Source organism: Leopardus geoffroyi, chromosome B1 (genome assembly GCF_018350155.1).
Source record: "Leopardus geoffroyi isolate Oge1 chromosome B1, O.geoffroyi_Oge1_pat1.0, whole genome shotgun sequence".
Classification (NCBI taxonomy): domain Eukaryota; kingdom Metazoa; phylum Chordata; class Mammalia; order Carnivora; family Felidae; genus Leopardus; species Leopardus geoffroyi.
In genome coordinates, this window is record NC_059327.1 from 127,570,875 (window position 1) to 127,595,840 (window position 24,966).

The following is a 24,966-nucleotide window of genomic DNA, read 5'->3' on the forward strand; positions in this document are numbered from 1 at the left end:
GCAACTATTGAGTGCTGAATATAATAAGTTTGAAAACTGTATGTTAAACAGCCAGATGATAGGTGGAGAATATCAAGTGGGCAAAGGTTTTTGGCCAGTTAAAGTGTTCAGTGGCTTTCACAACATATTCAACTTAAAAGATGCATTTGTTGGTATAGACAAACCCAAAAACAAAACGAAAAAGCAATTCTAAGGCTCTAGACACAGCTTCTGATTTTCAAACAGTGTATTACTAAAAATACATACAAAAGACTGTGGACAGTTTTAGGGTATGCAGCGCTGAGAACTGAGATTTGAGTTATATATTATTGTGTATATTATGCGAAGCGGTTTCCAAAAGCAGCTAGATTGACAAACTTAATTAGTTTCCCTAAGGTAGAAAAGGAATTTGTCTAAATTTGCATATAATTATTTAATCCTAAATCTCAAATGAAGAAATAAGGTTATCACTGTTGATAGAATTACTTAAATGTGTATATCTTTTATGTGTTAACATGGTGAAGGAGAATAGTGATATTTTGAGCTGAAAAGCTGATAAAAGCTTCTTTAGCTTCACAGCTCGAGTGCAGTATTTTACTTGACTGTAATTCATAAGTTTCCTGTAGGCTAAATATTTTATATGTAGAGTTAAATACACAAAAGTATTACTTGCAATGCATTTCTGACAGTGATATAATTTGAGGCAGAAACATCCCATCACATTTACATACTGCTGAGCAGATGGGGCTCTCAAGCTTAACATACTAGGTGAAAATCAACAAAGGCCTTAGTGTCAGAGAAGGGAAGAGCAATGATTAGTGTGTATTTACGTTTTGCTAGCAGTTTCCTATGTTCCCACTGTGTGTGTGTGTGTGTTTTTTTTTTTTTTAAACAGGTGAAAAACTGAAGCTCTGGGGATTAAGATAGAGGCATTCATTGAATTTGTATTGATTCTGACTTCTTTTTATTTTTCCATATTTTAGCATACATTTTTTTCCCCTGTTAGGGTATGTCATGTTTAGGGAAATTTAACTTCTCAGGATCATGACTAGCTTAGTGGGCCTCATGGCTAGCTTAGTGGGCAGTTTCAGACTCAAATTCCATTTCCTTTCCCTGCAAAGTCTAAACAACATAAGCCAAAGTCCAATATGCTATCTTGGACTCTGAAAGAAATGTGTAAGAGAACATTGTTAGATAATTATCAGAGATTAATTATCCTAATTATCAGAGTTAAATTATCCTAAATCTTTGCACAAAATTTGTGACTAATTCTTTTTATTTTTTAATTTTACTTTAGAAGGGGGGAGGGGCAGAGGAAGAGAGAGAGAGAGAGAGAGAGAGAGAGAGAGAGAATCTCACATAGGCTCCTTGCCCCGCCCGGTGGAGCCCGATTCTGGGCTCGATCCCACCACCCTGGGATAATGACCTGAACCAAAATCAAGAGTCAGTCACTCAACTGACTGAGCCACCCAGGCACCCCAATTTGTAATTAATTCTAACAAGGAAAAAATAATTGTAAATATAGAAAAAACTGGGAATTCAGAATCAACCTTCCTGGGCTAATCCAATGAGCACATTATGTTATAATAGTTCAGGTATAAGCTATGAAATCTGCAAACAATTACATTTTTATGTGATATATATATATATATATATATATATATATATATTTACTGTACACAACCACACATCACTGATTTAAATCAATATTGGCAGAATCATTCATCATGCCTGTTTTTGTGTATCTGTTATCTCACATTTAAAAAACAATTTTTAGGGGCGCCTGGGTGGCGCAGTCGGTTAAGCGTCCGACTTCAGCCAGGTCACGATCTCGCGGTCCGTGGGTTCGAGCCCCGCATCGGGCTCTGGGCTGATGGCTCAGAGCCTGGAGCCTGTTTCCGATTCTGTGTCTCCCTCTCTCTCTGCCCCTCCCCCGTTCATGCTCTGTCTCTCTCTGTCCCAAAAATAAATAAACGTTGAAAAAAAAAAAAACAATTTTTAGTGTTTATTCATTTTTTGACAAAGAGGCTTTTGAGCAAAGATACATTGCTATCAGAACTACGCTGAGGGAGGATTAATTGGTGCGAGAGGGGCAATCAGCTATTTCTACAGTCCAGGAGGGTTGTCATAATGACAGGAATTGCTCAACTGGAAGTAGAGAAGGAAAAGAGAGATAAATGGGAGAGAGGCTGTGGAGGCAGGATTTGATAGTTAAAGCAATTAATAGGCTCTGGTAAGAAAGACGAAATGCAATGAAAATGACTCCTCAATTTCTAGCCTGGATGGCAGGGAGAGTATTGGTGTTTTTAACAGAAATCAAAAACACAGAAAGATAGGCATCAACTTGCACAGAAAGACAATTAGTTCAGTGTTAGACATAAGGTTAGCAGGAGCACTGGCAGGGCATCCAGGTAGAGATGTGCAGCACGCAGATAAGGGTTGTCTTGTTCCCCCAAATTAAATTCTGTCACAAGGGGAGAGGCAACATTTGCCACTTGACGTGCCCCTCACTTAACCTCTTCTTACTGATTAATTGCATGTAAGGAGCAATGATAGCAAAGGTTTTGTTACTCTAGTGTTGAAACATTCCAGAAAATCGTGTATACATATAAAAAAGCCTGGTAGTATCATTTAATGATAAAAGATTTCAGATTACCTAGATGCTCCTGAAGCTTTGGATATCTAAAACCTCTTGTTGGAGAGTGATAGAATAAAATAAGTGGCTTGCTTGTACTAAACTATAGCATACGCCAATGGATCTCAAACTTCAGTTGCATCAGAATCACTGGAGGAGATGGTTAATGTATGCTATTCCAACCCCACCCCCAAGAGTCTCTGATTAAGTAGTTCTGGACTGGGATCCAAGTGTTACATTTCTCACAAGTTCCCAGGTGGTGTTGCTGCCACTGGCCCAGCACTCACACTTTGAGGATCACTGACCTAGGACAAGGGCTTTTACATAACTCCTAGAAGAGTCATTCTCACAAGATATTCTGAGAATAATCATCAGAAACAACTGAACTGCTTGTTAAAATTTTAATTCTGGAGGTCTCATCCCTGATCCAGTGAATCTTAATATTTGGGTTTGGAGTTGGGGAATAAGCATTCTGTGTAGTGGCTTAGGGAATTCTTAGTATTCTATAAAGCTTGAGAACCACCCAAATCGTGATGTGAATTTTAATTAGTTTTGGGAGGACATTAGAGTTTTAAGTTCTACTATTGTGATAGAAAGAACAGGTGAGCAGGAGTGAAGAGATGTGAGCTCTAGTTATAAATCTAGACACTAATTAGTTTTGTGGCCTGCGGTAAATCACTTAACCTTTTCAGGTATAATTTCCTCATCTATAAAATGAAATAATTAAACTGAATGATCTCCCATTCCCTTTCAGATCTATGACTGTGATGAATTCTGGGAATAGGAATAGGTAATAGAGATAAACATTCCCAGAGACTTTAGAAAAACCAACACTTCTCAACTGGGCATGTTAGAATAGCATGGGCTTTGTTTTAGTTTTGTTGAACTATGTATGCCTCTTTTCCCATTCTGATTTGCTTCTCTTGCTGCCTCCAGCAGGTTGTTAGATTATTGGTCTCTTCTGTCTTTAAGAATCACTCTTGGTGAGTCGTTTTTGTGGGTTGGATCACGTCCTACCTCTCATGAATTCTAGGCTTTATATAACTCCCAGTACAATCTAATTTCTATTGGAATAAATGATGGAGATTATGGCAATTTGAGTTTGTTAGCCGAAAGAGTGCCTCTTAAAAAAGAGGAATCTTAAAATGGAACTTAAATTTGTATGTACTACCTCACACCTATTAGGATGGCAAACATCAAAAAAAAAAAAAATCGGAATAAGTGATGGTGAGGATACGGAGAAATTGGACCCTCATGCACTATTGGTGGGAATGTAAAATGGCGCAGTCACTGCGGAAAACAATATGCCATTCCTCAAAATACTAAAAATAGAATTACCATATGAGCCAGCAATTTCACTTCTAGGTATATACCTAAAAGAACTGAAAAAATGGGACTCAAATATATTTGAACAACCATTGTAATTAGTAGCATTATTCACAATAGCCAAAAGGTGGAGGAAACCTAAATACCTATCAAGGAATAAATGGATGAACAAAATGTGGTATACACATACAATGAAATAAATATCATTTAGCCTTAAAAAGGAAGGACATTCGACACATGCTACAACGTGGTGAACCATGAGAGTGTCATGCTAAGTGAAACAGTCACAAAAAGACAAATTCTGCATGATTCCACTTACATGAGTTTCCTATAGCAGACAAATGCATAAGTCGGAAAGCAGCATGTTGGTTTCCAGGGCTTTGGGGGAGGAAGGAATAGGAAGCTATTCTTTAATGGATATAGAATTTTAATTTTGCAGGATGAAAAGAATTTTGGAGACAGATCACGTTGATGGTTGTATAATAATGAGAATGTACTTAATGCCACTACACCATACATATAAAAATGGTTAAGATGGTAAATTTTATGTTACAAGTATTTAACAATTTAAAATAAATAAATAAATAAAATTTAAAATTTCAATAAAATTTATATGTTGAATGTTAAATATGAAAACAATGCCATATAGTCAGATTATATTATAAACTAACTTTTTATGACATAAAAATAGAAACTCTACCCTTAGTTATGGAGCTTCATTTTAAATAAAATAGTTTATTTATTTATTTTGAAAGAGATAGCACAAGCAGGTGAGGGGCAGAGAGAGCTGGGGACAAAGGATCTGAAGCAGGCTCTACACTGACAGCAGAAAGCCTGATGTCGGGCTCGAACCCACAAACTGAGATCGCGACCTGAGCCAAAGTCAGACATGTAACTGACTGAGCGACCCAGGCGCTCCAGTTATAGACTTTTAAAAAACCTATTCTGCAGTTTTGAATTCCTGTATTTAATATTATCTGTAATAGAAGAAATAAAGATAAATTTGAAAATGCAGGTTATTTTCTACCAAGCATAAGCATGGTTTTATAATATATTTATTGCCCCCAAATACCATCAAGGCATTGAAATTTTATTTTATTATCTCTCAGATGAGTTGGTGCCAGATGGCAGAGCCCTAAAGGATTTTACAAAACATATTGATTTAAAATAAGAAAAATAATAGTACTATGGATATTTAACAAGAAAGGAGGAATTTGTAATCAGAAGCTTTAGTAGTTAAGATGACAATTAATCTGAGAAATGTTAAAGCACAGTGATACGGTAGTAATCATGGCATTTAAGCTTTAGTAGCAGAATTGAATTCAGCAGTTGAGAAGCTGAAAATCACAGTAGAACACTGAGCACATAAATCAGAGTGAGAGGAGAGAAAGGCCCCTTTGAGCATATATATGAAAGGACAACCAAGGGCTGGAACTCACAGGAATGCAAATAAAACCTAGTTAGACTGCTAATTCTTCTAGTGAGGAAAGGAGAGTTTGATGAGAAGCTAAAAATTCAAAGTATGTGTTAAAGGTCTACAGCTCAATGTAATGGAAACAAATACATATCCATGAAAGTCCAATATCTTTGCTATAGAAAAGAATTCAAGAACTTGAAGCCCTCTCAGCATAGATTTGTTAGTAGGGAACTAAGTATTATACAATTCTTATTTATATTAATATTCTTAGGGATAAAAGGGAAGATAGCAAACAGTGGCCAGCTTAGAGGCATATTTACAAAATCATTTAGCTTTTCCCATTTTTCACAAAGTAAATGCTGCTCTTTGAAAGTACTGTCGGGCAAAAAGAAATGTTGTCTTATGAAGTGTACCTTGGGGCATGTGGATTTATATTAGGGCCTGACCAAATTGTGTTAGCTTGCCAGTACATCTGTTTAACTGACAGTGTAAATGTGGATGTGGACACAGATTAGAAAAGTCTGAAGGGTTAAAGGTAGAGTGACAAAAGAAAACAAAGTACTCATATTAATCTTATAAATTAATAAGATTACTAATAACTTAGTTATTAGTTATTACTAAGTTCTTAGTAATCTTATTACTGAGTAATCTTCTTAATTTATTACTTTTTAAAATTTATTTAGTTAGAGAGAGAGAACGTGTGCAAGCCGACAGAGGAGAGAGAGAATCCCAAGCAGGCTCCGTGCTGTCTGGACAGAACCCAACGTGGAGTTCAAAGTCACGAACCCTGAGATCATGACCTGAGCCGAGATCAAGAGTCAGATGCTTAACCAATTAAGCCACCCAGGCTCCCCTCTTACTAATCTTTTAAAAAAGAGCTATTAAAACTGACAATAACAAGTCAATAAAAAAGGATCAAAGAAATAAATTAGCAAAACAAGGACGATGCACAAAAGCTAATACACATTTGAAAAAATGCTCCCCCTCATAATCAGAAAAGTGAAAATAAGAGTGAGATACTTTTCATTCATCATTTTTGCAAAAGTGAAAAAATAAAAATGTAGTACATTTTACTTCTGGAAATTTCAGGCAAGAAAGTGGGAAAACAGAACTTTCCTTTGTACTGGAAGTAGAAATTGGTTCAGCATTTTTAGATACTACTTTGAGAGTGGTTATTAAATTTGTAAATGCATATACTCCTTAACTCAGAATCCTACTTTTATGACTGTCTTTACAAAAGTAAATAACAAATATATAAAAATAAATGTCCACCATAGCTGTTTATAGGATATGAGAACCATTCAAAGTATTCATCAAGGGCAATGATTTGATAAATAATGATAGTTCATAGAATATTTTGAGTGTATTAAAATGAGGTATAAATATATGTGCTAACTTGAAAGATGCTAATGACAGAGATTGATAAAGACAAAGGCAGAGAACAGTCCATTAAAAACAAGTCCAAATGCAAACCAAACAAAAAACTGTGTGCATATAGGTGCCCATTAACTAAAGAAGAAAGTGATGAAGATGTGCACCCTATTTTAATGGAGGTTAACTGAGGGTAAAATTGTATGGATAGAGTGAGGTGATTATATAATTATGGTGGGTTTATACTTTTTACTTTTGTTGTACTTTTCCAACAGAAAATTTTTAAATGTATAAGCATTTTCCAATTTGGGAAGAAACTTTGAGAGTAAGAACTAAACCACGGCAATGGGTCATTTATACTATCTGTTGGATAAAGAAGTTTGTGAACATAATGGAACCACAAGGAAACAAAGATGCATCTATCTATTATCTTTCATCCTGGGGAACTACAAAGCTGGGATTCTTTTGTGGAAGGAATGCTTGAGCACCAGGTTATGTGTTAAACTAGGACCGGTGCTCACACTAGGGGCCTCAGTAGCTCCCTGAGAGGTGTATTTCTCCTGTGCCTATTAAACAGATTGAAATTAGGGTCCAATATTAGCTCCAGAAGTATTCTCAGAATTCATCTATTCCATTTGCACAATTATAAAGATAAGAAAACTGAGGTCCAAAGTGGCTATATCTTCTTTCCAATTCAGACATTTCTTTTCAAATATTTTTCGTTATTCTTTTCACACCTTCTTGCACATTTAGTTAACCTATACAATTAATATCCAAAGAGCAGAGTCAGATGATACATGGCCCAGCAGGTGTCTCATCCACACTTATAAACTGCACCTCCTACCCCCTTTTCACTATACTGTAGCACTGTGATAGTTCATTTTTTGTGTCAACTTGACTAGGTCATGGGATGCCCAGATATCTGATTAAACATTATTTCTGGGTGTGCCCATGAGTGTACTTCTAGAAGAGATTAGCATTTGAATTGGTAGACTGAGTAAAGCAGATTGACCTCCCCAGTGTAGGTGGATAATGTCTAACTTGTGGAGGGCTGGAACAGAACACACAGGTAGAGAAGTTTCTCTCTCTCTCTCTCTCTCTCTCTCTCTCTCTGTCTCTCTCTGTCTCTCTCTCCTTCTCCCACCGCCCCCTGCCCCTTCCTCACTTCATCCTCCTGACTGACTATTGAGCTGGAACATAAGTCTACTCCTTCCCTTGAACTGGGATTTATACCATCAGTGCTCCTACTTCTCTGGAATTTAAATCATAAGCTTTCCTGGGTCTCCAGCTTGTAGACAGCAGATCATGGGACTTGTCAGCCTCCATAATTGCATGAGCCAATTCCTTATAAGAAACTTATTTTGTGTATAAACATATCTCCACACACATATACACACAAATATATGAATGTGATATATGAATATAGGTATTGTTCTTTTTCTCTAGAAAACCTTGACTAACAGAAACGCCTTATATCTAATTTTGTTTCTTGCCTGTACTGTGTTCTTCCCACCTCCATGTTTTTGTTCAGGCTGTCTCCTTCTCATCCTACCTATTCCTATCTCTCTTTCACTTAATTAAATCCTAATTACTCTAAGATTGACATTACCTCCTCTTGGAAGTCTTTTGTGATCGGAACCAGAGTCATCTCCCTTTCTCTGTTTTCTCATGGCATCTTGTACATTTCCCCATAGGTTAGCTACTGGGCTGCATTATACTGTCCCACCCTTACTGCACTAATCCATCTCTGCATTCTCTGTGCCTATCATAGTTTCTGGTACTTAGCAGCCCCTGAATAAATGTTTGCTGATTAAAGGAATGAGTGAATGAGTAGATGAATTGGAATTGAATGGAGCTAATTAAAAGAAGAATTGGAGCAGGTCTGGCTTTCATCATGGATTAAATCACTTATATAGTAAAAAAGCAATTTTAAAATTACATGCTCTGCTAATGGCAGTTTAGTAGTATCATCTTTGTATACAAAAACATCACTTTATTACTTTCACTTTAATTTACAGAATCTGTATCTATTTTATCTGGGAATTTAGAAAAAAAATCTTTCAGTTTTCGGTTTGCTTTGTGTGTTATAAGACCTAATATATTCTCACTGAGGTTAAAGTGCTCATGACTGCTTAAGAAATATATAGTATGGGGCTTCTCCTTTTCCCTTTGAGAAAATATCTACTCAAGACTAATTTTGATTTCAAACATCCATGAAGAGTATGGCAAACAAAAAAAATGTTCTAAAAATGTAATACTAAAAATGCCCAATCCCAGACATTAAAAATGCATTGGCAGGGCTGCTGGGAATTATCACTGTGTTTTGTTTGTTTGTTTGTTTGTTTTAATTGTCCCATTGATGTACTTTCACTGCATGATAACTGACATGGACCTGAAAACTTTGATTTTGGGCAAACAGAAAATATGCCACTGGGATCTGAGCTCCCAGATGTGTGGTGAAGTGCTAAAGTGAGTCATATACTGTTTGTTGAAATCATTTGGCAAAATAGCAAATATAGCAAATGCACTGCTACTTTATTTTTACTTTAATTTTTATATGGGGGGGGGGCAGAGAGAGGAAGACACAGAATCTGAAGCAGGCTCCAGGCTCTGAGCTGTCTGCACAGAGCCCAATGTGAGGCATGAACCCACGAACGGTGTGATCATGACCTGAGCTGAAGTTGAGCGCTTAAATGACTCAGCCACCCAGGCACCTCAGTGCACTGCTACCTCTAAGCACAGTGGCATGACAGCCCAGGACTCCTGGCATTTTCAAAGACCCAAAGTTGTTTAGTATTTTACTTTGATTTTCCCCAAGTGTGTTCAGTCTAATTATTCATTTCTGTAATGGGGCCTAGTCCCGATTTTAAGGTCATGTACTTAGTATGTTACCAAGTCACTCACTGAAGCCCAAGTTAACTCTTATCCTCTCTGTCCTCATAGCTGTTGTCTACTTTGGCCTTCTTACTCAATGCTAAATGATATTATAAAGCTCAAACAGGAAGGGGAATGGAACAACTAGAAAAGAGAATACAGCCAGTGTGGCTCTTGGGTTTGAGTTGCATAAGACCAGGGATTACTCTATGTAAACCTGTAGCAGCTGAAATTTGTTTTGTACTCACAGCCTTTTAAAATGTAATTTGTTTCCTGCTTGCTTCATTCTTAAGTGTAGGACAGCAGCTTCTACCTTTCCCAGTCTTACTTAGCTGTGAGAAGAAGCCATGCCTTTAAATCTCTCAGCTGTTGGTAAGACTGCTCTTAGCCAAGCCTCCACCCTGCCATCGTCAGAATGCTCCTGGCAACATGCTGAATCCTTCTTTCACTGCATACTCACTAATTTACCAAAACAATTTGCCGAGAGCCTAAAGCCTATATTGGCTCTAGTTCCCCAAATGTCCATTATCAGGAAAAATCCAAGACTTCCAGGTTACTCCTATGTGCATCCTTTGGCTTTGACCAATTTTCCCATTCCTCTCTCTCTGGACTCTTCCACTTGCTCTATGGAACTCCACCACTACCATGATCCTTGTGTGTGGGGCCATCATACAATTTATTGTTCTGATGGCAATAACCTTTAGAATGAAGGGTCTTAAGATTTTGGGACCAATTTTGATGTAGGTTGGGGGAGGGTGCACATCAACAATTCCCAGACATCAGTTTGGTGTCTTAAATTCAACTCAATTCTGACACTAGCTACAGGAGATACCATCTGATTCTACAGAATCAGAAGCCAATTGCAAGCTCATGTTGTTAACCTGTGTTCCTGGTTGGTTCCAACAACCTTCTCCTTGTCCTTTCGGGTTTTTATGGAGGCGTCATTACCTAGGCATAATTGATTAAGTCAATGGCCATTGGTGATTAAACTTGATCTCTAGCCCCCTCCCCTTTAGAAGATGGGAGATGCAGTCCATAAGTCATCTTATTAACATAATAAAAGACACCCCTATTGCTTTTAACACTTAGGAAATTCCAAGGATTTAGGAGCTCTGTGCCAGAAACAGGAGGAAGATCAAACATATATTTTTTATTATAAGTCACAATATCAGAAGGGTACTGTTAATAATAACAGTGGGACATCTGGCAAAACTGAGATTGTCCCAAGCCCTGCCTATATCCTTAATCTGTTTTTTTTTTTTTTTTATTTCCTTTTACCTTTGTTTACTGGGTAGAACCTGCTTCTCTTCTGGATATACTTATTACACTGCCTTTGGTCTCCTCAAATAGTAGCTATTTTTCTTTTCTACAACATTCATACTACTGGAGGTGGATCATGGGAAGGTATCCTCCTTGCCCCTTGAACCACTTCTAGAGCTTTGACTCCAAAGTCTTCTAGCTTTGAAGCTCATGCTATCAGACTATAGTCATTCTTACTGCAGTCATCTGTTGATTCCGTGTCACTCCAATATTGCTCAAAGATTTTATAACTTGGCTCTCTGTCACTCAAATTCTAGTTCTGTGGTTATTCTTGGTGATCTGATTCTTCACACAGATATCCTTTTCCAGTACTTGGCTTCTCAGTTTCTTGGCTTCTTCTTCTTTGAAGATTCTGTCTCTCTTCCCACCTTAGCCACCCACTCCCATGTCACATTATTTACAATACTAGCACTTTCTTCATCATCTCAATTTCAACTGTGTCATCTCTGAACCAACTTCATATTACTTCTAGTCCTGTCCTTCTGGTTCATGGACTCCAGCAGTTCTTCAGTCCATTTAGACCAAGAGTCCGTTGTTCATGCCATCCTCCTGGCAACCTCAATCTCCTCTGGGTCACCACTTTTCTCCTACACAGATGAGCTTCCATGATTCATAATTATGATCATTTCTTTGCATATATGCTCAATTCCCTCACTCCATTGTTTTTCTACCATGTTTATCTGGTAAACACTAATTCTGGTGAAATCTATTCTCTGTGGACTCCATGTTTATGCTCAGGCAGCTGAAGATGGCTTAGAGAAAAGCCCACAGTCATGATGATTGGTTTTATCTTATTGTCATGATCACTGTTGCAAAAGGGCCTTTAGTTTTTTCCAGGAGTACTATTACATTTCACTAGCCTACTGTCCCTTCCATTCTCCTGAACGACCATTCCTTTCTTCTTTCTCTTCAAATCTCCAGAATCTTTATCCTGTTGCTTACACTTTGGCCATGGGCCTGAGTTCCTAGTTCTCTGAGTAAATACAAACATTCAATAGTGATCTTCCACATACTTCCACCATTGTATCTTCTTTAAAAAAATTTTTTTTTTCAACGTTTATTTATTTTTGGGACAGAGAGAGACAGAGCATGAACGGGGGAGGGGCAGAGAGAGAGGGAGACACAGAATCGGAAACAGGCTCCAGGCTCTGAGCCATCAGCCCAGAGCCCGACGCGGGGCCCAAACTCACGGACCGCGAGATCGTGACCTGGCTGAAGTCGGACGCTTAACCGACTGCGCCACCCAGGCGCCCCTACCATTGTATCTTTTAATGTATCGCATGTATTGCCATATATTCTACCTTCTCTTAATATGGATGGAGTGTGTTCCTAAATTCAAACCCTCCACTTGAGTACTAGATATCATTACTTATCACCTACTCTAGGACAGATCTCCAGCAGTTCTCCTATCTCTCCTGCACCTTGAGTTTCCCTCTCTTTACTGTACAATCCCATCAGTATACAGATATTGCACACATCTTTTTCCATAAAACATTTTTTCCCAAACATCACATCCTACTTCAGGACCCTCCTTGTTATTACTCAGCATTTATTTTTAGCAGAGCACCTTTATTTATTTATTTATTTATTTTTATTTTTTTATTTTATTTATTTTTTTCAACGTTTATTTATTTTTGGGACAGAGAGAGACAGAGCATGAATGGGGGAGGGGCAGAGAAAGAGGGAGACACAGAATCGGAAACAGGCTCCAGGCTCCGAGCCATCAGCCCAGAGCCGGACGCGGGGCTCGAACTCACGGACCGCGAGATCGTGACCTGGCTGAAGTCGGACGCTTAACCGACTGCGCCACCCAGGCGCCCCTAGCAGAGCACCTTTAAAGAGTGCCTAGTTTAGGGGTGACTGGGTGGCTCAGTCAGTTAAGTGTCTGACTCTTGATTTCAGCTCAGGTCATGATCTCACAGTTCGTGAGTTTGAGACCTGCATTGGGCTCTGCGCTGACAGTATAGAACCTGCTTAGGATTCTCTGTGCCCCATTCTCTCTGCCCCTTCCCTGCTCACTCTATCTCTTTCTCTCTTTCAAAATAAAGAAACATTTTTTTAAAACAGTGCCTACTCTAACAAAATGAATGAACAAAGGAAACAAGAAAAACAAAATAACCCAGACTCTTAAATATAAAGAACAATGGGTGGTTGCCAGAGGGAAAGTGGGTAGGGCACAGGTGAAATAAATAAAAGGGATTAAGAGCACACTTATTATGATGGGCACTGAGTAGTGTATAAAATTGTCAAATCATTACATTGTCACCTGAAACTAATAAAACACTAATTATACTTGAATAAAAAATTAAAATAAAAAAGAAAATAAATAAAAGTACCTACTCTTGTCATCTCCACTGCCTCTCTTCTCATTCTTTTTTTCTCTCCAATCTAATTCTAATTCCTTCTCCTTTCCCTCTACCAGATCTGCTCTTGTCAAGGTCACCAGGGAATCTTGGTTGCCAAATAAATCATTAATTCTCGGTCTTCACTATACTTGATCCATAAGCATCATTTCACAGACGGTTGATCATTTTAACTTCTTGAAATACTTTTTCATTTGGCTTCTAAACAACTGCTTTTGTTTTTTTCCCTGCTTCTCTGGCTGATCCTTTCCTGATTCTGTTATACCCTTTTAAACACTCCCTCCTCTAAATACTAAATTGTCCCAGGGATTAGTCTTTACATAGCTTTCTTCTCTAGATAGACACATATCCTTAGTGATATCATCGAGTCTTATGACTTTAAATACAGACTCTATGTTAGTAATCTCCAATCTCCAGCTGGAACTTTCTCCTAAACAGTCAACTCATATATAGAAAGCAGCTTTCTCGGCATCTTTTCCTGGATAATTAATAAACATTTCATGTTAGCTATCATGCCAAAGGCAAATTCTCATTTGGCTTCTCAAATCTGCTCTTCCCATAGTTTTCTCAACCTTAATAAATGTTAATTTCATTCTTCCTACTGCTTAGGCCAAAGACATTGGACTCATCTTTAACTCCTCTTTTTTTTTTTTTAATTTTTTTTAACGTTTATTTTTTTTTGAGACAGAGAGAGACAGAGCATGAACGGGGGAGGGGCAGAGAGAGAGGGAGACACAGAATGGGAAGCAGGCTCCAGGCTCTGAGCCATCAGCCCAGAGCCCGACTCGGGGCTCGAACTCACGGACCGTGAGATCGTGACCTGAGCTGAAGTCGGACGCTTAACCGACTGAGCCACCCAGGCGCCCCTAACTCCTCTTTTTCATAGCTCATATTCAATCTTTTAGAAAATTTGTCAGAGCTACCTTCACAACGTATTCAAATTCAAACACTTCTCACCACTTCCACCATAACCACTGTGGTCCATCCACCATCATGTCTCAGTTGGATTATAACAGTAATCTCATCTCTGTTTTTGCTTCCAGCCTTGACCTCTCCTATCTCCCACATAGCACTTTGAGTGGACCTTTGTAAGTAAGTCAGATCATGTCACTCTTCCACTCACAACCTTCCTGGGTTTCCTATCTCAGAATTATTCAAAATCAAAGTAATTTAAATGGCTTCAAAGTATTATACCAGTGATTTCCAAACTTTATTGTGAATCAGAATCACCTGAAAGGATTTAAGATATTCAGATGCCTTCTACTCCCTAATTAAGGTACAATGGGCAGAAGGGGTTGAAAAGTACAAACTTCTAGTTATAAATAAGTCATGGGATGTAATGTACAGCATGGTGAAATAGTTAATAATGCTGTATCGCATGTATAGCAGTTGCTAGGAGAACAGATCTTAAAAGTTCTTATCACAAAAAGAAAATTTGTAACAACGGTGAGGGAGGTTAACTGAATTTATTGTGGTGATCATTTTGCAATATACACAACCATAGAATCATGTTGTATGTCTGAAGCTAACATAATGTTATATGTTCATTGTATCTCGATAATAAAAAAAAAAGATACAGTTGGAACTTTAGTGGGGCCCAAGCTTCAACATTTTTAGGTCACCATCCAGCCTAATCCCTGATGTGACCTTATTTCCTACCTATCTGCCTTGCACACCCTATCTGCCACCCTGCCTCCATGTACCCTTCTTCAGCCATATTGGTCTTGACATTTCTCTCCATCATGCCAAGCTAGTTTCTGCCTCAGGAATTTTGCAGTAATATTCCTTCTGGTCAGAGCACTTCCTGCCCTGTCTCCCCACTGTCTTTTTTTTTTTTTTTTTTTTTTTTTTAAATTTTTTTTTTTTTTTCAACGTTTATTTTTTTTGAGGACAGAGAGAGACACAGCATGAACGGGGGAGGGGCAGAGAGAGAGGGAGACACAGAATCGGAAACAGGCTCCAGGCTCTGAGCCATCAGCCCAGAGCCCGACGCGGGGCTCGAACTCACGGACCGCGAGATCGTGACCTGGCTGAAGTCGGACGCTTAACCGACTGCGCCACCCAGGCGCCCCTCCCCACTGTCTTCATGGTATACCCTGTCCTCTTTCAGGTCTTTACTCAAATGTCACTTTCTCAGAGATGCCTTCTGGGACCACTTTATATATGATGGCAAACATCCCTTTTCTTCCTCTGCTTTCTTTCATCCTTACCTTTCTAATTTTTCTTCATAGCGTATGTTTATGTGATTGTCTATTTTTTTCTCTCTACTACAAAATAATCTCCATTGGGGTAGGGGCTTTGCTTGCTCTGTTTAATTTCTTATGCCCAGAACAGGGCCTGGTAAATGATCGGTGCTCACTGAATAGGTTGTGAATGAATTAATAAAATGGGAGGTTCAATCCACCCAGTTTTGTCAGCCATAGATAAATAAAGAAGGTAGGCCTACTGCACCATTTCATAGGACCTAGAATTTGTCTTTCTACACCAGTCCTCAAAAGTCCTTGATAGTGGCCCATTTGACATGACCAATCTTTTGTCTTGGCTTTCATTTCAATACTCCAATTTTCCAGCTGTCACTAGAGCTGAGGCCTGAGACTGGAGGTTTTGCTCTACACCTGGACCTTGTCAGTTTCCCTTTCCCTATACAGCTCCAGGACTTGTGGAGACTAATTAGACTTGTAAATTGATGCTATCTTTCTGATTGAAAACTGCTGCTGCCAACACCATCCCTCACTTCCCTGTTGCCATAGTATCCATCAGATTTTTATATCCTCTTTGAACTATGTAGTCTGAGGTATTATGCAGTTACCATTAGGATCCTCTGGCTAGGACAGGATTTTAATCCTACCAATCCTGATTTTCAATCCTGAGTAGTCTTCAATGCTGAGAGCTTTTAGAGTAATTTGTTCTTCAACACCTGAGCTTAATAGGTTGTCAGGAAATAAATATCACCCTCTAAATAACCAGAGACTTCTCTTTTAGTTCTACATACAGATCCTCCATTTCTAGTCAGATCTTTATTTTTGACCTGCCAAAATATGAATTATATCATGTTACTCTTTTGTTATTAATGTTTATTTATTTATTTTGAGAGAGAGAGAGAGAGAGAGAGAGAGAGAGAGAAAGCATGAGCGTGGGATGGGGGAGGGGTAGAGAGACAGGGAGATAGAGAATCCAAAGCAGGCTTCATGCTGTCAGTGCAGAGCCTGATGCAGGGCTTGATCCCACAAACTGTGAGATCATGACCTGAGCCAAAATCAAGAGTTGATACTTAACCAACTGAGCCATCCAGTCACCCCTATCATGTGACTTTTCTGTTCAAAACCTTCCTAAGTTTCGTATCTCCCATGGAGTAAAAGCCCATTTAACTTTTTTAAATGTTTATTTATTTTTGAGAGAGAGAGAGAGAGCATAAGCAGAGGAGGGCAGAGAGAGACGGAGACACAGAATCTGAAGCTGACTCCATGCTCTGAGCTGTCAGCATAGAGCCCTCCTCACGGCTTGGGACCTGAGCCAAAGTCGGATGCTTAATCAACTGAGCCACCCAGGAGCTCTGTAAAAGCCCATTTAGAATGTTCTATATGTTCTATACAGCCCTGTATTAGTATTTTCAGATGTTAGCATGCTTACAAATCACCTGGTAATCTTCTTAGAATGACATTTACATTCAGAAGGGCTGACTCTGATGGGGCCCAGGAGTCTCCATTTCTAAGAAGCTCTCAAGTGATGCTGATGTTGCCTTGTTACTCATACTGTGAGTAACAAGATTGCAAAGATACACCTTCTCCCCTACCACCTGGCCTTCTACTTCTCTGACTTTGTTATACTTCTGATATCATCCTTTATTTCTGACTTACATGAGCTTCCTTCATAGTCTTAGAACATCCAGGCATGTTCCCACCTCAGGGTCTTTGCATTGGCTGACCCTCTATCTGAAAACATGTCACTTAGATAAACACCTCTCTGTCTCCCTCCCACTTGCTTCAAGACTTTATTCCAATGTCATTTTCTTTATTTTTCTTTATTAAAAAAAATTTTTGAGGGGAGGGAGAGGGGCAGAGGGAGATAGAGAAAGATTGAGAGAGAGAGAGAGAGAGAGAGAGAGAGAGAATCTTAAGCAGGTTCCATGTTCAGGTTGGAGCCTGAGGTGAGGCTGGGATCATGACCTGAGCTGAAATCAAGAGTTAGACACTCAACCGACTGAGCCACTCAGGAACCACCCCCACAATGTCATTTTCTTAGTGAAGCCTTCCCTGGACATCTGATTTAACAAGGCAGACCATCTCCTTCTTGTCTCCCTTTTCCCTCTTTCTACTTTTTCTCCTTAACACATCACTACTGAAATACAACACATTTTATTTGTTTATTGTCTGCCTCTTACACTAGGGTGCAAACTTTGTGGAGGCATTTTTTTTTTTCATTTATGTTCACTCCAGCAACCAAAATACTGGCTGATACATAGAAGGTTCTCAATAAATAATTGTTGAATGAATACACTAAAAATTTCAGTTATATTTTTCATATACATTTTTTCTATTTATGCAAAAAGTCCTGGGAAGAGGAAGATGGAAACAAATTTGTTCCAGTTTAATTAGGCTAGTCTGTTACAGGTGAATGTCTCCCAAGAATAGCAGATCAGAACTCATTTACTTAATCCTCATTTATACAGCTTTCTTTGGTACGAGCAGAACGATATTAGAAGAGATCAAGTTCTACCTTCAAGTGAGAGAAACTTAATGAGACTGGTAGCACTATTAAGAACAAACACAAGCTGAGACATTAATGGTCTCTATTTAAAGTTATAATTAGGATTGTTTGCACAGTGATTCAGGCTTTCCTGGAAGGCAGTTACTATATATATGAATTCTTGTCAAAGATACTGTAGAAGTTTGGTCTTCTGTGGAAAATTGACCTAGAAGACCTCTACGGTGTTTTCTGCCTGAACAAATTAGAAACCGATGACCGAGAAGAGGAAGCTGCTGTGTGGGATGTGCAAGACCAGTTGCCCAAGGAAGAATGCACAGCCACATTTCATGTCTCATAGTTCTCAGTCTTATAAGCTCCCAGTGAGCTTTAGCAGGTGAGAAGGTTATTATTTTTTGGTTGGTTGGTTTTGTGTTTTAAGAGAAGCTGGCCAAGACCTAGCAAACTGAACCAAAAGACATTCTATTGTTATTACCTATTTTCTGTCTAATCAATTTTCAGCTATCTCTGATTTTGGTTAGAAGAATGTATATACAACAAGTAATTTTCACTTTGGTATTTTCCATTATGAATTCATAAGGACATTCTTCACTACCCCTCTAGTAAATCAGAAAATGGAATGAATATGGTATAATGCTAGGTGACATGATTTGCAATTTTAAACTCATAAGCTGTCTTTATCAGTAGACTACCACGGAATAGAAATTGTTCTTCTTTACTTCTTTCATTAATTATTCTTTTCATTACAGTATAATTTTAACTTAACCTTAGAAGATATTAAGTAATAAAGCTTTGTAGTTACAAATTAGTCACATTTACATTCCTCAGGTAATCTTAAGGATCATTTTATGAGTTTATTGCTCTAATCCTACTATTTATTGATGCTTCTACATATATATGTGTTTTTTAAATAATGAGAAAAACCATATGAAGTAGGAATTCTTATCAGCATGATGAAAATCCTGGGGTCTAGAGATTTTTAAGTAACTAGACACATTTACACATTTTAGTTAAAAAAAAATGAACTGTTTTCAAACCCAGGTTGACATGCCTGCAAAGTCCAGGTTTTTAATTCCCACACTGTGATCATTGTACAGATGAGTAGATAAGTCTTAGAGAAGCCAAGTGACTTCTCCAAAACTATACACCTAAGACCTAGAAGAAGCAGGAAAGGAAAGCAGATAGGTTTTTTTTTTTTCTAGGAATAGGGTTCTTTCCATTTTTCATAATAGATTTTTTTTTAAATGTGTGACATTCAGTAACAGCATTAGAAACACCCAAGTTTAAAGGTGATGCAATAGTTACATATTTAAAGAAAAATAAACAGCAAAGTCTAAAAAATAATTAGCCAATCTTCTCAGCACAGGATGGAAAGTCTAAAACATTTTTATTTCACAGAATCTCTGATTGAAATTTTCTCCGTATGGATATTTATGCTTTTTCTTTACATATACACAACTGTCAAATTAAATTCTTTATGGTTAAAAGACATAAAGGTAAAAAAGATAAAAAGAGAAAATGTAGGAAACTGTGTGTACACACTTTGAAAAAGAGATGTTTTCTTAAACAATTCTGAAGACTTTGGAATATATATATGTATTTCTTAATACATACATGACCGTTTACAGCTTCTATGTGCCATTTCATATCTTATAACTTTATGATTTATTTTGGAAATGCCAGGATATGGGAAGTGTACCCAATTTGTATTACTACAAAGAATGGAAGGTATATGAGCTGTGTGTGCATGTGTGTGTGTGTGTGTGTGTGTGTGAGAGAGAGAGAGAGAGAGAGAGAGAGAGTAAGAACATAAGAATAAAACAAGGCTTTGACTACATGTATCTACTTGACTGACTACCTCTGAAATTTATGAGTCTCTTATTGTCTCACTCTTTATACTCTTTGCATACTCTTACCCAATTCCCATACATCAGCTATAGAGACCTTCTTGAGAGGTAATAATGAATCACAACATTCCCCTATTTTAGTAGCATTTTTTTCCCATCCAAATAAAAGCCGAATTCCTAAGGGCAACAGGTCCTTCATCATCTGTCCCTTGTTACTATCCCTGCTTCCATGCTCTCTCATTTGACATGTTCCAGTTCATGCTGATTTTAACTTTTTTTTTTTTACAATTATTTATTTTTGAGAGACAGAGCACAAGTGGAGAGGGGCAAAGAGAGAGGGAGACAGAATCCAAAGGAGGCTCCAGCGTCTGAGCCATCAGCCCAGAGCCCTACACGACAGGGGCCCGAACTCACAAACCGCGAGATCATGACCTGAGCCGGAAGTCCGCTGCCTAACCGACTGAGCCACCCAGGTGCCCCAATTCATGTTGATTTTAAACTGGCTTCTTGAATGTCCCCTCAGGCTTTTGCCTAGGCTATGCTTTGTTTGGATGCCTTGCCACCCTCTCTTCTACGTGAACAGCTCCTGATCAGGCAGGCCATCACTAATATTTTATCTCCTCAGGGAAATGTACTTGATCACTCTTCTTCAAGTAGATGTTCTCTTTAATTTCTATAAGAGCACCCGAGTTTTTTTTCCATAGCATTAATCATAATTTAAGTCATTTTGTTTGATCATGTGTTTTAGTTTTCTTTTCTTTCTCTCTCACCAGACTATATTTCACAGATCCCATGATCATTTCTCTGTGGTCGAGTTCTCTACAGTTCTTAGATCACTGCTTGGTACAGAATTGTTACTTACCAAATATTGTATGAAAAAATGGATAAGTAAATGATGAATGAGTGAGTACATATTTATTAAAATATTTTCTGAGTATCCTTATGTCTGCTTGGAGAAAAAAAGTGAATGTTATCTGAAATGATATGGTATAGAAAGAGGTTGTAAAGTGTGGAGAGCTTTGGCTTCTAATGTAGAATAGAAATATAAACTATGAATGTAATCATCCCCAAGAAAACAAAATTATTCTTAACAATTAATAGTATGAAGGAAAGGAACTCTCCTAAAAACCACTTAGTATTCTTATTCTGAGGTTTAAATTCATTAATACCCTATGTGTATCTAGTAAATCCTAAAATGTCTACCCTCTCATTTCCCCCAGACAACATATAAGTCCACTCACTCAATGATTCTCTCCCACCCTTCACTTCCTCCCAGTAACTGTCGAACTTCTAGAAGCCAGTGGATTTTAGGAACAATACTTGGGTCCTGGGAAAGGACTTTAATATAATAAGGGTGAAGGAGTTAGAGGCCATTGCTAACATTTCAAGGACATTCACATCCTAATGCATCATTAGTACTTGGAAAGAGGTTTATATCAGCATCATTAGCTTTTAAAATAATGATATCAACTAGGTTCACTCTAGGGAAGCATAATAATAGCAGCAGCAGATAAAGGACATCATATGAAAAGGCACAAAATAATGCTAGAACCTGCAGCAGAATATTTTCTATAGCCATCAAAATGTTCTCCAACAAGGAACTCAGACATGGGGTCCAAATTACTCTGCTGTGGAAGGTTATAGAGAAAAAGTGTATACCACCCTTGTTTCTGTGATTGACATCCATTCATTCATTCATTCATTCACCCCACAATTATTTACTGAGTGTCAACCATTGTGATTTTCACCGTGCTAGCCACTGGGATAATTTTAAACAACAATCATTCAGTTCTTCCATGCAGATTGATAGGGCTTGAGGAAGACAAGGTTACTTCTGTACATGTTTTTATAAACCACAGCCCAGAATAAAAACTAGCTTCATGTTTTACACAAAGGGATGCTTCATAATCTTTTTTTTCCACTGGTAAAATATCTTCTAAATGATGGTTATTTAAAGAAAGATAAAGATAAAGATTTTCACTTTTGAAATAGACATTTGTAGGCACCTTATTTATTGACAAGATTAACTTTTACCCACCACATCATAAGTAAAGATAAGGTTTTCATCTAAAAACAAATGCAGGATAGGAAGTACCCCAAAGTCATCTGAAAGAATTGGATAATCTTCATGATATTTGGAACGGGACTTGTAAAAAACTTTTTCAGTCTTCATGTACTAGCTTGTGTTTTCTAGCTTTGGAATTCCATTGGAGACAGATCCAGTAGACACAGCACATAAGGCTTTGAATTCCTTCTGCTTAAGCAATGTGTCAACTCAAAATCTTCTGTAAATTGATAGCAGGTATAATTTAACTACAAACTCTATGTCAGAGTTAAAATAAGAATAAATCAACCAATCTCAATGTAGCAATTTCAATATGGGAGACAAAATAGTGGACTCTAAATGAAGAACTATGACCAGTACCTTTTGAATGCCTGCTTGGGATTCCAGAACGTTATTCTCTGATCCATTGCTTCTGTTGATCATCCTCCACATTTGGGAATACATGCTGTCCCTTTCAAAAGGATTCATTCCCTTCATCCGGACATGTTCATACACGGCAGAGTCCAGTACTGTGCCATAAGGGATGTCTGTTTGCTTGGAAAGGTCCTGGATAGATCTTCATTATTAGGAGAGAAGAAAGACACAAGAAAGGGTACTGAACACTTTCAACTGGAAATAAAGCTATAGAAAGCAGAGGATAATATAATATAGATGTCAAATTGCTTTCTTATTCTGTGGTTTCTTAATATTAAAATGTAATATACAAGGAGATGTTGTTAGGGTATATGGCACTTCCACAAACCATTCGAAGGCAAAATCATTACTAAAAGAAAAATGAAAATTTCTAGTGGTAAGGCAATGCTTTTTTTGTGTGAATTTCACTGTGAAAAGAGCAAAAACAAAGCTAGCAATGCCATTAAAGCAAAGACAAATTAAATTAGATTGCTAGATAATCATATAATCATTTAGTTTTTAAAAAGTTCGATATGTTATAACCCTTAAGCTTATGTTCTTTTAGGTGGCAATGCTTGACCATTTTTATAAAATAATTATATTTTGCATAAACAGCATATTTTGAGGTCAAGCGTACTACTTAAAAATTAGTATTTATGATAGTCACTATTTAACAATTGGCTACCCCATACACTTAGCACCTAACATACGTTATTCTCACAGCAATGCCCCATTTTCAGAAATATTTCACCCATTTTATAGATGAAAAAACAGGTTGAGAGTATAAAAAAACTTGCTCCATGGCACAGTCAGTGAGGGATCAGACAGGTTTCAGATGTAGATCTGACCGGCTTCAAAGGCTATAGTATTTTCACTGCAAGCTGTTGTCTCTTATTTCTATATTTCTTTTGCTGTATTGGCTTTAATTTTTGTGTGTGCATGTGTGTGTGTACATGCACGCATGCACGTGTGTGCATGTGTGTGTATGTGTGTGCGTGAGAGAGAGAGAGAGAAAGAGAGAGAGAGATATTTCTATTTGTACTCAAATAGAATAAAATTCATGATTCTGGAAAGCTAAATATATTTTCAGCTTCCTCTTTTACAGAATAATGCTCAGGATTTTCAAATCAGTCTCTACGTTATAGATAGTATTACCTTGTCCTAGGTTATTCATCTCTATATTGGTGGTCAGTTTCCTCACATTTCAGTTTCTGAGCCACTCTATACTTTCTAACTTGGAGAACCAATTGCTGTTTCACTGAAACTCATTGAATTTGTGTAGGTGCTCAACTCTAATGACTGAGTTTTAGGAACAAATGTGTCTTTGGCATGCTCTTCAAAAGTAGACGCTGGCATATTCAAACTCACTAACATCTGAGAACGGCGGCAGATGCTTTGGAACACTACACCGTATTTTCAATAAGAATACTCAGTCCTCCACAAACATGGGTCATGAGTCTCATGTTATGTATACCTCTGACCTTTTTGGTCTGTTTCTAGATGGAGTTTGGTAATGACTTCTTGGGGGCCTTTGCAAACAACACTAGCATTGGGCAAGGGTATTGGGAATACTCTTGCAGGTCACCAGTTTCCATCATGTGCAAAACTGTATCCCAAACGATAAATTATGGGCTGTGTTTGCTAGAGGAGGATTTGTGCCAATTTATAATGACAACTTTCAGCAGAATTTGGTCTATGTTTTATTGAGTTTTGGGTTGTTGATGTGTATTATTTACTCTCTGGAAACTACCATGATAATTCCTTTTTGTTCAATACTTTGGCTGCATAAAATGATGCATTTAAAAATCACTATTTCCAAGGAAAAATTTGCTGGAATATTCTACAACTATTAAACCAATTCTACCACTTGTAAAAAGATAAAATGACAGTATAAATTATAATTGAAGGGTACATCAGGAATAAAAGTGAGCTACACGTAGCCAGGGTGCAAGCTACTACCAGAGTGACAGGGCATTTGTTCCTGGGACATACCATGCTTATCTTGTTAACGGTATAGCAGTAAGAATTTTATTTCCAAATACAATTTGCTTCTCACTTACTGCTGTTTCCAGTAGTAGGAGTGAAACTATTCAAAACATTAACATTTTAACATATTTCCCACTCTGTAGTGGAGGATGCTGTAAAGTGGTAGCACAGGGGGAAAACTGAAACATTAATACAGATCATAATAGCAGGCCTCACTTGGTCAATATCTATAAATACAAGGGCCTATTCTAGGTAGATGTATAGAGCTTGTACCTTCTAGAACCAAAGGTCTCATGGCTAACGGCCATGTCATGGTTCATCAGAGACCCTCTTAGGATAGGATTGGCCCACTTGCTCCTTAGAAGATTCAGCGATCAATCTCTCCTATAATTCTCAGAAATCTTCAGTTTGGTGGTGGTGAGATCATCATCTAGGGCTCAAATTTTTATATGCTTATACTTAAGTATATAACTTGTTTGCCCAAACAGTCATACCAGCAAAACACTGTTAAATAAATGAACACTCCTCTTAGCTTTCCATGAAAAGAAAATTGAAATAAAATGTTGGGATCATTAATATAATCAGGTTCCTGTGGCATAACATCGCTTTAAATATTAGCTTCACAACTTGAATATCAAACTATAATACAAACAATATTGTTGGTGAAACTGATTTGTACACAAAAA

The 24,966-nt window shown here is 37.8% G+C and overlaps 1 protein-coding gene and 1 long non-coding RNA gene across 4 annotated transcripts in view; both read right to left on the reverse strand.

Annotated features, from left to right (window-relative positions):
* Window positions 1-24,966, reverse strand: part of GRID2 (glutamate ionotropic receptor delta type subunit 2) — a 1,475,947-nt gene that overhangs the window by 235,869 nt on the left and 1,215,112 nt on the right. For all 3 annotated transcript variants that reach the window (XM_045472791.1, XM_045472773.1, XM_045472783.1), the window contains exon 13: window positions 22,262-22,457. In XM_045472791.1, coding sequence (XP_045328747.1) covers window positions 22,262-22,457 — 196 coding nt within the window. The remainder of the gene's footprint in view (window positions 1-22,261; window positions 22,458-24,966) is intronic.
* LOC123595300 lies at window positions 12,408-12,861 on the reverse strand. Its single transcript, XR_006711118.1, has 2 exons — window positions 12,755-12,861; window positions 12,408-12,489 (listed from the first exon to the last, which is right to left on the reverse strand). It is a non-coding gene; the product is annotated as an uncharacterized LOC123595300 (long non-coding RNA).